Raw genomic sequence first — 15472 nt, forward strand, 5'->3', positions numbered from 1 at the left:
GGAAGGAGAGAATTTCAGAAGTAGAAGCCTCGGCTTCCACTGTCTTCTACCCCTGAAGCCTCCGAAAGGTCTGTCAAGCCACACTTGCCTCTACAGAGGCCGTAAGAAGATGGGTTGTGGTAGACCTGAGGTTGTGGCTGGTGGCAACGCAGTCATGGAGGCCATGGGGAGAGTAGGTTGGGGGCTGGTGAGCTCCAGGTGATGGGAGTGGGGTGACTGCACATCCTGGCAATGTTCTAGCAGCAGCTTGAGGAGCAGGGCTCTTGCCTCCACCCCAGCACCCACCCTTGGCACTGTTGATGCCACCGACCCCAGCTTGGTCCATCTTCCCCAGCTAGGTGCCCCCGGAAGTGCTCTGTGCAGACAGCAAAGCTCACACCCCTACAATGTGGGGCCTGCTGCAGGTCTCTAGCCCTCTAGATAAAAATCTAAACACTTTCTGAGACGTAGAAGTTTTATTTGAAAACTTGGGGACACAACAGAGGCAGCAGGATGTGGACTGGTATTCTCCTGCCAGTGTTCTTAGATAAGAAGCCAGGCTTGGGTTCCTCAGGTCACTAGATTCCAGGATCCCTCCAGACTATGGGCTCCTGAGGAGTATACCCATCCTTGTCTTCTCAGGCTGTTCCCCTTTCCACCACTGCCCACTTCCTGTGTCCGAGGGAACACTGAAGTGTTAGGGGTAGACTTTAAAGGAGCGGAAGTGGAGAATCTGGTTAAAATCCACAAGGAGAAGGAAGTGAGAACCTAGGAGCTTGGGGCCTTAGAGTAATAGATGGGGGGAGGTGGATGGAGAGGGGGCCACTGCCTTTGTTTCCTCCCTCCCCAAGAAACTGGGGACCTACTTACTGTTCCCCTGAGATGTCTCCCTCATAGCTCAGATAGGAAGTTTGGGGAACGTTACCTCCTGTGACTGGGCAATGGCTGCATGTCTTGGGTGGGGGTGGGGGGCAGCTGGGAAACAGTCATTCCAGGGACAGGGTAGCAGTAGGCTAATGGAGGCTGGGGCGATGCTTGCCCCACTCTGCCAGGCCCTCCATCTCAGCTGGGTGCAGGCTGGCTATTGGCATAAGCCTGGTCTGGGAAGGAAGTCCGCGCTCTGCGGGTCTGGGCACATACTGAGGCGTAGAGCTCAGGCTCAGGGCCTGAGGCCTGGGGCTTTGGCTCAGAATCCAGCACCACCTCTGAGTACTTGATGGGGGTTCCAGGGCTGGGGATACGGCCCTGAGAAGGCCGCAACTGCAGGCTGGTATAGCACATCACTTCCTCTGCAGCCTAGAGATTCAAAGCTGTTAGAAGTTCACTGGACCCTTGGAAAAGCCCCCACTTCCTTCCCTCCCCTCTTCCTCACCACAAATGACTCACCGTGCTGGGGCCTCTAGGCGTTGGATCCTGCTGATCTGGCCCTGGTTCCTGAGACAGCCGACCTGGGACAGGGAACAGTAGTGATCTGGTTACTTCTTGTTCCTCCTCCTGCAGTCCCTTATCCCACCCACCCAGGACGTGCGTGGCCTCTGTGCCCCTCCCCTCTGTCAGCTTCCTACCAGTCTGAAGATAATGCAGGTTCCCATACAGAGGGACCTCTTCCACAGACCCTCCAGGGCTGCAAGACAGAGATTAGAGGATGAGTGGGGACTTCTTGGTAAGGAGGAACTCTTGATCACCTATCTCTGTTGTCCCCTACTCACCGTCTCTGTCCTGGGTGGCTCTGGCTTCGGCCACTAGTCCATCGGAACAAGTGCGCAGCCAGTGAGATGAGAAGCAGCAGCATCGCCGCCACTAAGAGGGCCCATAGTCCCCAGGCCTGGGCAATGGAGGGGATTCCTGTGGATGCCAGAGGATGGATGGCATTACTGCCCAACGCAACCCTCCAGGTCCTAGCAAGTGGGACATGGGACCATGTGACCCCTTCCCCTGCCCCTGCCCCGCCCAGCTCACCGGGCACTAGCTGATCCGAAGTGTAATTGTCACATCTGCTCCTCATGACTGCTGATGTGGGAGCCAAGTCTGCAAGTCCTGTGCCGAAGGGTCAGCCTGGTTTACGACCTGATAGCCGCTGCAGGCCCCTTCACTCTCACCCCTCCCTGGGCCCGGCCCCCACAGCTCAGCATCTCCAGTACTGGTGGTGGCAGAGTCACTGGTTTCCGGGGAGGAAGGGGGAGGGGATGGATGAGTGCAAGAACAAAGACACCGCCCTGTGCCTGCACCTGCGCCACCCAGCAGCTTCCAGGCTTCCGCCCCCACCCTTTGTGGCCCTGTACCCCCTTTGGCCAGAAGAGATGCAGGCCTGAGATTATGTGCCGCTGTGCAGGTAAGCCCATAAAGACTCGCAGGGGACAAAGTAGCATGAGGCAGGAACAAGACAAGGAAGCCACACCTTATGACAGAGATTCCCTTCTGCCACAGGTGTCTGCCTTTTCTCTCCAACTCTGAGACCCATGCAAGAGAATGTATTCCTCACTGAGCATGCTGCAAAGAGGAATGGGACGGGGAGGCCTCCCGATACCTACAATCCCACCACACCCTAAGGCTGACTGTAGGGGATAAGATCACCATTGTCATTATTACTGGTATAATAGTTTAGGGGATAGAGGAAATTTAAATTCTCTGCTCCAGACCCACTTCATCCAAACTGTCCCTAAGAACTGTCAATCTCAAGAGTTACTTGAATTAAAGAAACCTCTGCCCCAGTACTATCCTGGGAAACTGAGCCATGTCTTTGTACTTGTTCACTTCAGGGAGTAGTGTACCTGCCCTACCCAGATATAGACCAACCACATGGGATGCTATTGACATGGGAAGAAGGATTTCAAGTTCCTTAGACCAGATGTCAGTGATATGTCTGGCCAAATTCCCTAAAGGCAATGATCAGTTGAGGACCATTTATTATATTATACCTGGCCTGAACCACCTGTTTACATTGACTGTGCCAGTTGGCTTAGGTTCAAGGTTTGGACTACACTGCTCTGCAACCAGGCTGCCTCCTGATCATCAGCTAAACTATGACAACTCCCCTGAGTGTGGGTCTCTCCTCTCTACCCTGCCCCTTACCTTTCTGGAAGAACAAGAAGATACACTCTTATTCCATTCATTTCATTAGCATACATATACTTCATTCATTTAAGTCACACGTGCTGATTGCTTGCTTATGTGCCAAGCTTTGGAGATAAAATTGTGAGTGGGAAATGGTTTTCTTCCTCAAAGTGCTCTTGATCTAATTAGGAACACGACCCTGTGTATCCCAGACAATTAAAAGGCAGCGTGGAACACAGGGAAACTACCCAAGTCTGCCTGGAGAAGTCCTGGGTGGAAGAGCTGGGGGTTGGGATGATATGAGGTGCCTGATAGGGAGACAGAAATGAGTTGGAATCTCTGACTTGCCTCTTACCTGTATTGTACCTGATTAACTTACTCAACCTTCCTGAACCTTTGTTTCATAATTCTTTAAAAGAGCTTAATTATATTTACCTGTTGGGTCATATTTCTTTCTCTTTTTTTTTAATTTTTTTTATGTTTATTTTTGAAGGAAAGAGAGAGAGCGTGAGTGAAGGAGGGGAAGAGATGGAGACACAGAATCTGAAGCGGGCTCCAGTCTCCAGGCTGTCAGCACAGAGCCCCTCGTGGGGCTCGAACTCACAAGCTGTGAGATCATGACCCGGGATCATATTTCTTTCAACAAGGATTCATTGAGTGCCGGCTAGCACCAGGTGCTATACTTAGCTATAGGGATAAAATGATAAAGAAAAGAAATATGGCCCCTGCTCTCCTGCAATTAACAGTCTAGCAGTATTTTCTTTTTATAAGCAATTTTCATAGAATAATTGACTTTTAATTAACTGATTTTAATAAACCAAAATGGATTTTTTCCAATTTTATTAAGATATAATTGACATGTGATAGTGGTTTTGATCAGGGAAACAAAGGCAAGAAAAATGTAGTTCAAATTTCCTTACAGCTTGCAAGCCCACTGATAGATACCTGAAACATGCAGAGCGTGACCTTCCTCAAAGAACTCGTAGCTGCCTTAGTGCCTTAAAGTTTGTATTTTATTAAACGCTAAAAGTGACCTTACTTAACAGCAACTAGCCCCTCAAGGTCCTGAAAGCCTTGCTTCAAAATTCCTTAGAAACTTACTTTACCTCTATGCCCCTTCCCTCCACAAACTTAAAAGTATATAATCAAGTCACTCCTTAACAATCCCAGTACAGTTCTTTCTGCACCATCCCCATGCTATAATAAAATCACCTTTTTGCACCAAAAATGTCTCAAGAATTTTTTTCTTAGCTGTTCTCTCATGAACCCCACTTCAAATTTCATCAGTTTGAAGAAAGTACAATAGTTGCACTAATGAATAAATTAGAAGTTAAGGGTTCTGGGGGCGCCTGGGTGGCTCAGTCGGTTGGGCGTCCGACTTCAGCTCAGGTCACGATCTCGCGGTCCGTGAGCTCGAGCCCCGCGTGGGGCTCTGGGCTGATGGCTCAGAGCTTGGAGCCTGCTTCCGATTCTGTGTCTCCCTCTCTCTCTGCCCCTCCCCCGTTCATGCTCTGTCTCTCTCTGTCTCAAAAATAAATAAATGTTAAAAAAAAATTTAAAAAAAGAAGTTAAGGGTTCTGAATGAAGGAAACACAATTTGAGATATGAAGGTTGTACATATAGTCATTGACTGTACAGAAAGTAAGTTTCAGTGGAAGGTGCCCAGGAGTTATAATTTCAAGTGCCTGGCTCAAAGCAGCTGCTCAAGTTAAAATCACTAGTAAGTAGGCACGATTCTAAGCATTTTACTTGAATTATCCCCCTTAATCATCATAACAGCAGTGAGGTAAATCTGTGTTATCACTACGTTATCACACTGAGGAATGGAAACTCCTCAGAGTAGAAACTAAGGCACAGAGAGAATTAAGTAACTTGACCAAAGTCATTTAGCTTTCATAGGGGAGGCAGGATGCTAGTCCAGGCTATCAGTCCACATTCTACTATGTGCCATGGTACACAATAAATAGTGGCTATTACAGGCATTTTTGCCCATTGGAGAAGGTAGAGAAGAAAAGGCCGTGGCAAGAAAAGGGAATTGCAAAAAAAAAAAAAAAAAAAAAAAAAAAAAAAAAAAAAAATATATATATATATATATATATATATATATATATATATATATATATATAAAATAGCGATACAAAAAAAAAAAAGTGTCCGCCCCTCCCCCCCATTATGGCTCAGGGCATAATCTCACGGTTTATGGGTTCGAGCCTCAGGCTCTCCACTGACCAAAGGGAGTCTGCTTGGGATTTTCTCTCTCTTCTCTCTTGCCATTCCCTTGCTCGTGCGCTGTCTCTCTCTCAGCGTTAAAAATTTTTTGTTTAATGTGTTAAGCCACACGAGGAAGAGGTGTTTCAATTGCTGCGGGAGCCCTGCCGAGGGGCTTAGACGATGCCAGGGTGATCCCCACGGGTCCCAGCTAAAGTCTAAATGTCTGTGGCATATACCAAAACTACAGCCGCACTGAGAATGAGCCCCGTGTGGTTGGTGCGCACAAACGCACTGCCTGCGTAACTAGGAGAGCTGACTGAGGACACACCCCTGCAACACGCCGCTCAGCTCCCCCACGCCGTACACGGAGGGGGGGGTCGCTTCTTAGCGGACTTTACAGTGAAGCACAGGGAAGGTCTACGTGCGCATGCACGTGGCACTCTCTGCCCGCGGTCCGGGGACTTTCCCCTAGGCGTTAATAAGGAACATGTCCCCCGTTTGTAGCCTAGGAAACAGGCCTTCAGCACGAACTGTGCAATGGTGTACAGGCTCTACTCTTTTATAGGTCCAAGACGGTATTCATCAAATGGTTAGGGTGAATAGATTGGTAGCATAAGAAATAAAAACGACTTTCCAGCATAATCTTACAAGACTGTAGACTTCTAGAATCTTTCTGATTAATAGGATTCCTAACTAGATAAGAAATGAATTAATTTAGGAAAGCAGGGCAAAAGTCCTATGCTAATAAGTCTGCCCCGCCCACACGCTGAGTGGGCGTGGCCTCCCAGTGCAGCCGCGAGCAGGACCCACACACACCGCTCCGTGTACGCATGCGCGCTGGTGCTCCCGGACAACGCTGGCGCCGCCCGGGGCCGTCATTCTGTGGTCTGCAATGGCGGACTCGGTTCCATGTGTGGGTGTGCTGGGGTTGCTACTTGTGTCTGCACTGCCCGGGGTCCTCGGAGACCGCTCCAGCCCCGACCTCCGGGCACACCCAGGTATCAGCGAGGGCTACTGGAGGGAGGCTAGGACTGCCCACGGGTCCCAGGCCCCAGCCCTACTGACCCGCCTCTGCCCTCCTCCGCAGGAGACCCCTTCCAGGTCGGCCCTGAGGCCGCGGAACCCCGGCGACGGCCGCCGCCCAAGGACCAGCGCGAGCGGGCCCGGGCCGGGGCTCTGCCTCTGGGGGCGCTGTACACCGCAGCTGTCGTGGCTTTTGTGCTGTACAAGTGTTTGCAGGTGCGGGACGACCAGGGGTGGGGATACCCCGGGCCTGAATTTCCCATGAGGGCGCTATGGTACCATGAACAAGACACATCCTTCCGTCTGTAAACGAATATAGTAGAGTTCCTTGGCTTCCCAACATTATGGGGTTATTTTAAGCACCCATCGAGGTAGCGGATGTGAAGGGCATTTGGTAAATTGTAAATAAATAACGACCACCACATTTAATCCTCCCGACAATATAATGAAGAGATTAAGTCACTTGCTCAAACTTACCGAGCAAGTAGTAACTAGTAGGGCTGGGATTTGAACCCAACAGCTAAATATCCATACTACAAAAGTGGCTCCTGGTAGGATTCGTCTTGACACAAGGTGTGGATTGCTGTAGCCAGTGTTCAAGGTACCAAGCAGTTTCATGTTCACCTTAGAAAGGAGGCCCTGAAATGTGAACTGACAGAACATTTTGGTGTATTGAAATAGTTGAAATGGAAAGTAGTACCTCCCAGGGCTCTGTCTTCAACCCCGGCCCTATTACTTATTTGCATTGGGAAATAGGGGGCTGAACCAATTTGGAGAGGATACGAAATTAAAAAGGATAGCTAATCATGATTCCAAATAGAATCATGGACAGGCTAGGATGAGGGACTGGATTCACTGATGACATTTAACGAGAAATGATAATCTATTCTATTTTTGGACCCACGTACTGTCTGGACGAAACTTAAGTTAGAAGTTCATTAGTTGAATAATTAAGTTCAGTTGTGTGATGTAACAACTTCCCACTTCCCAAATCAATGCTAGCAACAAGGTATTGCACCATATCTTCTGCTCACAACACTCCTGGAGAATTTTATTCTCTTCAAGGTGCTACTTAAGAGTATTATGTGCTCAGTAGAGCAACCAGAGAAAACCATGTCAAATGAGCACCAACTGAATAAAGTTGGCATTATTAACCCAGAGAAGACAATGGGGAAGGGCAGTGGGCAAGGAAGATGGTCTTCCAATTCCTGAGTGGCTATGATGTTGAAAAGACAGGATTTTGGAAGGCACTATGGAAAGAAGAGACATGAAGGACAATTTTTGGTTTTGTATATAAACTAACAACCAGAGCTTTATCAAATTGGAGACAGCTGCTCATTCCCGGAGGTGTTTCTTTAGACTCAGTGACTGTGGAGGGGGGGCATACTGACCTGCTTCAGGTCACAGGTGAGGAGCTTGATTAGATGTGATTGTGATTCTCTGAAGTAAAGACCCCATAGCTTTCTCTACAAATTATCCACGTCTTGCTGGCTTTGGAGACTGAGGTGATGGAGAACCTTGTTGCTGCAGTATAGCCCTCTCCTTCTTCTACAGCAGGGGAAAGATGAGAATGCTGTTCTCCAAGAGGAGGCAGGCAAGAAAGAATCACTGCAGTCAGGTGGGTTTTGCACAAGTCTGTGTTTGGTGGGGGATCAGGGGACAGCAGAAGGTATAAATAACCATTGCTCTCCTTTCTCCCTTACCCCCAGAGCAACAGTTGGCCCAGTTGACACAACAGCTGGCCCAGACAGAGCAACACCTGAACAATCTGATGGCCCAGCTGGACCCCCTTTTTGAGCGGTAAGAAGAGCAATGAGCCTGTGGCCAGAGGAACTTGTGATAGGTGGCAGAGGTGGGGACACGTACTGGGTAGCCTCTGAGTGGATATTTCTGCAGTGTGACTACCCTGGCTGGAGCCCAGCAGGAGCTTCTGAACATGAAGCTTCAGACCATCCACCAGCTGCTACAAGAGAGCAAGCCAAACAAGGGTGTGGAGGTTCCAGAACCAGGTAAAAGGTTGGGAGGTGAGAGTCTGGTGGAGGTAGTAACCGTTTCTGAGACAGGAATATTCCTGATCTTTCCCCTCACAGAGGCCAGCATACCCTTTCCTGAGGACTTATGTATAGAGGAGGAGGAGGAGGAGGCTGGTGAAAGTCTGGCCTGGGAGGAGCCCTTGAACTGGAGCACAGAGACAAGGAACCTAGCTCCTCCCTGGGAAGTGGAGCAGGGGCTAAGGAGAAGATGCAGCAAGGCTGTGGGAAGGGCCGCGGCCCCAGTCCCCGCCTGGGAGGAGGAACGACAGCTGAAGGTTTAGTAAAACAAAGTCTGTTCTTGTGACTGGATATTCCTGTGTGCTTTTTCCATTCCAGCTGGCCATACACACACCCATACTAGGTGCCCAAGAACAACTGGGCCTTCTTGAAAAGCTTCCCTTATTAGGACAAAACGAGGCCACCTTCCAGTGTGAGAGCTGATAGATAGAGGGAGCTCTAGTTCTTTTCCTTGTATTCCTGAGGCCACCACCATCATGCCAGCCTTCCTGGCACAAAAAACCCTCTTTCTCAAATCCCAGAGCTGAGATAGAGAGGCCTTTCCAAAAAGGAAAACAAAAACAAACCACTTTACTAAAATCCAATGGGAAAATAAATTATAGAAATGCATACAACATAAAAACATCCACGTTTACAAAGCTGTAGTCTTGATGAACGACCGGCTATAAACACAGCACCGGGCTTATCAGTCCCAAAGCCCCTCATCTGTATCGGAGGGGGTGGTTCAGCAGAGGTTCAGTTGGGTCGGACTTTGTTTCCTTATTCTTAGAAGCTGGTTGGTCCCAAACAAACACAAAATGACCCTTCTCAAACCATGAAGCGTTCTGTGTTTTGGTTAGTACTGAAGATTTCTTTGTACTCCTGACTCTGATCTATCCCTCAAGTATCCTGGGTTCTGGAATTTGTAAGATTCCTCTAGCTCTTCTGGCTGCTGTGGAGAGAAGATGGTCAGTTCAGGCACTGGCATGAGCACTCTATTAAGACAAAATCCCTCATGGCATTGGGGGTGGGGGCGGCCCAGCAGATGAAGGACTTGAGATAGGATTAGAACTGCTCATTTCTAGCTCGTGGGTCTTCCTGAGGGAAGACACAACTTACCTGATGGCCAAAGTCAGACTGTGGTGCCAGCGCAACAGCTCTTCCTGGTCTGTGGACATAAGCAGTAGCTTCTCACAGGGAAAGGACAGCTGGGGAGAAATCACCTCTTAGTGCACAGTTCAGAAAGGTCCAGGCTAAAGGTGAAGGCCTTGCTGTTTCCATGGACGTAATTTCAGGCTGAGATGAGAACTAACTATGAACCCCAAACTCCTGTTATCTCAATATAGGTGGCTTAGTTCCTCTGAAGGGGGCCCAGGCCCAGGAGATAAATTAGGTACACAGGTGTTTGAGGTCTATTTTGAGCCTCTCCTACCTGACCTGGGGCTCCCGGCTATAACTTACACTGAGCAGTCCACCACAAGGGCCTCCTGAGTGGCCAAAGACCCTGTGGAGTTGACACTGGGCCATGGGGTAGAGGGCACGGCAGGCAAAGGTGCCACTCTGCAGCAGATGCAGTGGGGGTCGAGGTTTGGCCATGAGGAGCACATCAGAGAAGAGGAAGAACATTCGGGGCCGAGGCTCCCCACGGGGAGGCACTACCAGTAGCCAGCCCTGACGTAGGAACCAGCGACCTGAGGGGTGGGAGAGCTGTTACTCTGGTGCTGCTCCAGGACCACGATCCATGGGAACAGAGGGAGGGGGAGGCTGAGGAAATAGGGTGTATGTGCTGGCAATACAGAAAAAGGAGGGTCAGAAAAGGGCAGTTCGAGGATTGAGGAGTGGGGGAAGAAGGGGAGTAGTGTGCAGACTACCTGAGGTAAGCCCCTTTGCCTGGCGGCCACTGAGCAAAGCCTGAACACGCCGGAGGTGCTGGTCATTCTTCTGTCTCTGACCAATGCTGTGGACTCTCTGAGCAGTCTCACTGATCAGCCGGGCAGCCCCTGCAATAACATCCCCAGCCCTACTCCCAGTACAGCTTTGACTGTGGGTGACTGATGGTGGTGAAAGGCTATTCTGGAGGGGACTAGGGTTAGGGTCTAACCGCTTGAAGAGCAGGCAGGGCAACAGGGACATTGTATACATGTCAGTGGAAGATAGGGGCATACCAGATATTGTTGGAGGTCAGAACCAGAAAGGGATACAGGAGAGGCAGCCTCCTGCCTGTGTTTCAGAGGAGCAAGAACATACGTGTGAGCTGTTGGTGATCAGGGCTGTTGGGACCTGTGTTTTCAGCCAAAGCCATGACAAGATTTTCATACCTGGAGTTAGACAGGTGGAAGTCCATGAGGGGAAGCAGAGCGGGCAAAATTCCCTCTGCCTGACCTACATATCACCCCCTACACACACTTCAGTTCAAGGCCAGGAAAGATCTACTTCAGATTATTGTGTCCCCCTGCCCCACCCTTTCATCTGGGACTCAGAACTTAGGCTCATACCCCATGGCCCTCTTCCATCCCACACCAAAGAGTCAGGAGCAGACTGAGCATAATTTGGGAGTCTACATCCCATGATGAAGTTAACCCAAGGAGGATGCTACAGACAACCTCACTATATGCTCTTAACATCCCCAGGGACAGAAATTCTAAGCTAGACCAACCTCTCATCTCAACAAACTTCCAGATACCTTGTCACTAGCTCTATTACAGGCCCCTCACTTCAATGTAGAGTTCCACATTCCCAGCTAAGGGCCTGAGGCTGCAGACCCCAGGTACTCCAGTGGGTTCACATGTATTCTTGTGAGGTTCTTAGGAGCAGTTTGTCCCAGAAGAGAGAGAGGCAGTGGGAGAGAAGCCATAAGACCCCACAAAGCTGAGAGCGGCAGTCATACAGACTCAGAGAAGTTGGCTGAGTCAAGGTGAATTTACTCACTGCTGGAGCCTCTGCAGAGGCAGAGGGAGCAGGTCCTGAAGATGCAGGCTTCCAAACTCAGGGCGGCCTTCCTGAAGTCGCACAAACCTCCGGAAACGTTTATTTTTCTTTAGTTGTTCCTGGAGTGATGAAGAAAGGGTTGGCAGCAGGGGGAGAAGCCACCCCTTATATTGTACCCATCTGTGTGCCCAGCCCTCTGTAAGCTGTGTGCTTCTGAGAGAACCCCTACAGGGAACTTAGCACAGACCAGGGCACCCAGAGGGCCCTATAAATGTAGTAACAGTATGAATGAAGTTTGTATCTCCAGAGGAAGAGGCAATGTATGGGGCAAGAGGGGATGAGGGAAAGGACTTGAGATCATCTTCAGGTTACCTGCAGGGTGGTCTGGGACCTCTCTGCATTGGCAGCAAATTGGGTGTAGAGCTCCAGGTGGGGGCAGAAGCCTTCCAGCCCCTGTCCCCAGTGCCCTCCTTCGAGGTAGGGAAGCAGCTCTCTGCGTGGGTGAGGACAGTAAAAGAGCAGTCCAACAACTACGCAAGCACCACCTCATTTAATTCGCATAACCTTGCCCCGGAGGTAGTGGTATTACCCCATTTTGCAGAGGGAAATCGGGGCAGGTTAAGGCACTGGGCCAAGACCACAGGTGAGTTAATTGGCAGACTCCGTATCTGACCTCGGGTCACCCTCCAAGCTTCATGCACTGCCAGAGGCCAGGATTCTCCCTCTTCTCTTTCCCCACGCCCCTTCTACTCACTGGCTGGCGCCGTAAATGAGCTCCCAGGGCCCAAACAGGGCCTGGCGCTCCGCTGGTCGCAGGGTGCCCTTGGCTCTCAGAATCCCCACGAAGTACTGCAGGAGGAGAATACCGGTATATACTCTGTAGGAAGACGAAGCTAACGCCAAGCCGCAGCTAGAAACTGCAGAATGCCTGAGCTCCCTTTATGCAGGACAGACAATCCAAGGCCCACTATACTTGGGGTCACGGACCTCGCGGAGACCCTCCCATACCCTGGGGTCCCCGCCCCAAACGGGAGGGCGTGCGCAGCCCGCACCGTGGCCACCAGCCCCAGCTGTTCCTGGTAGCGCCGTTCGGTCTCCAGCAGCTCCCGGGCAGTGCAGGCGCGTTTCCGCTCCCAACGGGCACGCTGCTCTTGCACCGGGCACCGAGCACTGGCTCCCGGCCTCTCCATGCCTGGCTAGGGGGTCAATGCTTCCGGCCTCAGCCCGCCGGTGATTCAAATTCCAACGGCTCCTGGGGCAGGGCCGAGGAGAAGAATGCGCCCCCTTGCGTCGGGAGGCTCCGCACAGGACAGAGCACCAGCGGGGGCCACCGAACCGCATCCAGTCTCTGCCATTACGGCCTCGCCCTACCGCCAGGGCGGCGCTGTAGGCGCGCGAAGCCCGCTCAGGCAGCGTCGGGTGGGGCAGGTAGGTGGCCCTCCTCTGAGTTATGCGAAGTTGAGGCAGCAGTCTGGACCTTGAGGTAGGACACCGGCAGGGCCTCAGTGTCCCATCAGTAAAATTAGGTAGGGGACAACAGTTATGGTACATATTGCCCTGGGCCTGTGCCAGACACTAGGGCACAGTCGTCCCCAGTGCTTTTCACTAGTAGGAAACCTCATGGGTCACAAGGATTGAATATTTTGCCCCCCTCGGACAAAAGTTGATAGGTTTTAAGTTACTAACTTGTTTTCTCCTTTCATACAGATCCAAAACCTGACAACCAGTTAGCTCCTGGTCAGCAAATGTCAATAACCAACATTTTGGTGGTCGAATTGCTGTAATTCGGGCCAAAGGCTAAAGCTTGTGGTTGATTAGTCGGTGCTACCTAGTCAAAGATAAGATGGACCAGATTTTCCTTACTTAGGTCTTTCAAAAAATTGGCAGTAGCCCTGGAGGGTAAATTGGCAGTGCCGTCTTGTATGTATGAGAAGTCTTAAAATGTTCTTACTCTTATGACCTAGCAATTCCATTTTTAGGAACGCATCCTAAAGAAATAGATATGTGGACAAAAATATGTATACCAGGATGGGTGGTACAGTGTTGTTCGTAACAACAGAAAACTAGAAACTATCTAAATATCCAGTGGTAGAGAATTGGCTAGGAAAATTATGGTACAGCTATTTGAAGGAATAATATGAAAGCATTAAAAATGGTGGGGGCTTTGGGGCACCTGGGTGGCTTAGTCGGTTAAGCATCCAACTCTTGACTTTGGCTCAAGTCGTGATCTCACAGTTCATGGGATGGAGCCCCACATTGGGCAGAGCCTTCTTGGGATTCTTTCTCTCTTCTCTCTGCCCACCCCCCCCCCCAAATAAATAAATAAACTTTTTAAAATGATGTAAAAAACCTGTCAATATGGAAAAACATATAGTGTATTGCCACGACCAAACAAAGCATGCTACAAAGCTGCTTGTACAATATGATCCCATTTATGTATAGCATATATGTGACTGACTGGAAGGATAAACAATTGAGGTAATTGTGGTTGTTATCTCTAAGTGATCGGATCAAAGTTAATGCACTCCACAAATATTTTTTTAAGCACCTAATCTGTGCCAGGCACTGAATCACTGAGGTTAAAAGGGTGAATAATTCAAATATAGGGGTCTTTTAAAATTCCCTTGTTTTTCTCCTTTTCCCAAGTTTTCTGCTTGAGCATGCATGCATTACTTTTTAATTAGAGAAAGAAATGCTGTTAAAGACCAAAATGTTAAGAAACCTTCAGACCCCATTCCTACCACTGTGGACTCCTAGGAATTTGGACCCCAAACCAAGAACCAGGGTACTGTCAGGGTTCTGAGGTCCCCTCTAGTTCTCTGACATTCTAAGAATTCCAAAGAGATATGCTGGACTTAAATCAGGGGAAAACAACTTGAAGGGTTGGATGGCGGAAAGAGAAAGTTTGGGTCAGACTGCCTTGGACTCCATTTGCAAGGAAACTGGTGATACCATATAGGAAGAGGACTGTTTACACTGTCTCCAGTGAATGTGGGATAGTCCACACTAAGAGTTCAAGAGTAGAAGGGGACAGATAATCCCATTGTAATTAGTATCACCATGAGTCTCTTCTGCAACCATGGGATGAGCAGAAACGTGGCCCTTAATGTCTGAAGACACAGACCCTAATGACCAAACACTTTGGCCTTAAACACCACAGAGAGGTCATGAATCAGGCAGGTGGTGCCCCAGCCAGTTGGTCCTGAGTATGCCATGTCCCAACCTGGACATGCTCAGGAAACAAGACTCTGGGAGCTCAAACCTGTTTTAGGATTTGGCAGACTCCCAGCTGCCAAGACACGATCCAGGGTCAGAGTCTACATTCCCCACCCACACCAGAGACACAGTCACACACAGAAACAAAGAGCTTAAGAAAGATAGCACCATGGGGAATTAAATTCAAAATTTAATTAAATTTAAAAGCTGAGGGGAACCTGGGTGGCTCAGCCAGTTGAGTGTCCTACTTCGGCTCAGGTCATGATCTTGCAATTGGTGAGTTCAAGCCTCACATGGGGCTTGCTGCTGTCAGCCTGTCAGCACAGAGCCCACTTCAGATCTTCTGTCCACCTCTCTCTGCCCCTCCCCCGCTTATGCTCTCTCAAAAATAAATTAACATTTTAAAAAACAAAAAAATAAAACACCAAAACAGAGAGAGACCTGCACATAGATGCAGATCTAGGCCTGAAATGCTGGCCCAAAGCAACTGAGATGGTAGGGAGATGTGTGCAATTATATAGAGCACTGCAGAGCAGTGTACCAGGGGATCCTGACAGAGACCTAGAAAGGAAAACAATGGAAATCTGAAGAACATTTGGAAAGAGGGAAAATGAAGTAAAGCTGGAATGGATGTGAGAGAAAGATCACACATACAGACTCGAGACTCCAGTTAACATGGTGCTTCTGTCCTCTGTGCTTCCCATGACCTTCTCCACTTCAACTAGATAAGTCATTACCACATTCTATCTTGTTTAGGTCCATCCAATTCAGATACTAACATGTACCTTCCATGTGTCAGTGTCTAACCAAGGTGCTGACATCACAGCTAACCCAGACAATGAGCTGACCTTCCACATTACACACTGGATCAGATTTCTGTAGATGGCTCTCAATTTGGCTCCAGAAATAGCAACCTAGATTGCTAGGCTGACCACCTCCTTGGAGGACAGCAGTTGTTCAGCTGTGCGAGTTTTGGTATACAGTATGACAGTTAGTCTGACAAGGCAGATAATTTGGGGTGCTATAAAAAT

General features: G+C 49.5%; 3 protein-coding genes across 8 annotated transcripts; 1 reads left to right on the forward strand and 2 right to left on the reverse strand.

The window, feature by feature from the left end:
- Positions 1-49: 49 nt before the first annotated feature.
- On the reverse strand, positions 50-5766 carry SIT1 (signaling threshold regulating transmembrane adaptor 1). Of its 2 annotated transcripts, none has more exons than XM_060609375.3 (6): positions 5228-5766; positions 1939-2016; positions 1689-1824; positions 1545-1603; positions 1366-1427; positions 50-1275 (listed from the first exon to the last, which is right to left on the reverse strand). In XM_060609375.3, exons 2-6 carry the CDS (start codon positions 1982-1984, stop codon positions 1042-1044), a joined length of 537 nt encoding a protein of 178 aa, XP_060465358.1. In that variant the 5' UTR covers positions 1985-2016; positions 5228-5766; the 3' UTR covers positions 50-1041. The 2 variants fall into 2 exon arrangements, with proteins under 2 accessions (XP_060465358.1, XP_060465357.1); XM_060609374.3 differs by having other exon boundaries at positions 52-1275; positions 1939-2137.
- Positions 5767-6067: 301 nt separating this feature from the next.
- On the forward strand, positions 6068-8604 carry CCDC107 (coiled-coil domain containing 107). 2 transcript variants are annotated; one of them, XM_060609369.3, is made up of 6 exons: positions 6068-6242; positions 6332-6483; positions 7825-7885; positions 7977-8067; positions 8164-8276; positions 8358-8604. In XM_060609369.3, the coding sequence occupies exons 1-6, from the start codon at positions 6137-6139 to the stop codon at positions 8579-8581; spliced, it is 747 nt and encodes a 248-aa protein (XP_060465352.1). In that variant the 5' UTR covers positions 6068-6136; the 3' UTR covers positions 8582-8604. The 2 variants fall into 2 exon arrangements, with proteins under 2 accessions (XP_060465352.1, XP_060465351.1); XM_060609368.3 differs by having other exon boundaries at positions 6070-6242; positions 7822-7885.
- Positions 8605-8871: 267 nt separating this feature from the next.
- Positions 8872-13021, reverse strand: ARHGEF39 (Rho guanine nucleotide exchange factor 39). 4 transcript variants are annotated; one of them, XM_060609361.3, is made up of 9 exons: positions 12278-12508; positions 11980-12074; positions 11598-11718; positions 11226-11344; positions 10545-10615; positions 10169-10297; positions 9759-9988; positions 9417-9505; positions 8872-9249 (listed from the first exon to the last, which is right to left on the reverse strand). In XM_060609361.3, the coding sequence occupies exons 1-9, from the start codon at positions 12413-12415 to the stop codon at positions 9234-9236; spliced, it is 1008 nt and encodes a 335-aa protein (XP_060465344.1). In that variant the 5' UTR covers positions 12416-12508; the 3' UTR covers positions 8872-9233. The 4 variants fall into 4 exon arrangements, with proteins under 4 accessions (XP_060465344.1, XP_078292831.2, XP_078292830.2 ...); XM_078436705.2 differs by lacking the exon at positions 11598-11718 and having other exon boundaries at positions 8872-9246; positions 12278-13017; XM_078436704.2 differs by lacking the exon at positions 11598-11718 and having other exon boundaries at positions 12278-13015.
- Between the last annotated feature and the right edge of the window lie 2451 nt (positions 13022-15472).

This window comes from Panthera onca, chromosome D4 (genome assembly GCF_046562875.1).
Source record: "Panthera onca isolate mPanOnc1 chromosome D4, mPanOnc1 haplotype 2, whole genome shotgun sequence".
In the NCBI taxonomy this organism is placed as follows: Eukaryota; Metazoa; Chordata; class Mammalia; order Carnivora; family Felidae; genus Panthera; species Panthera onca.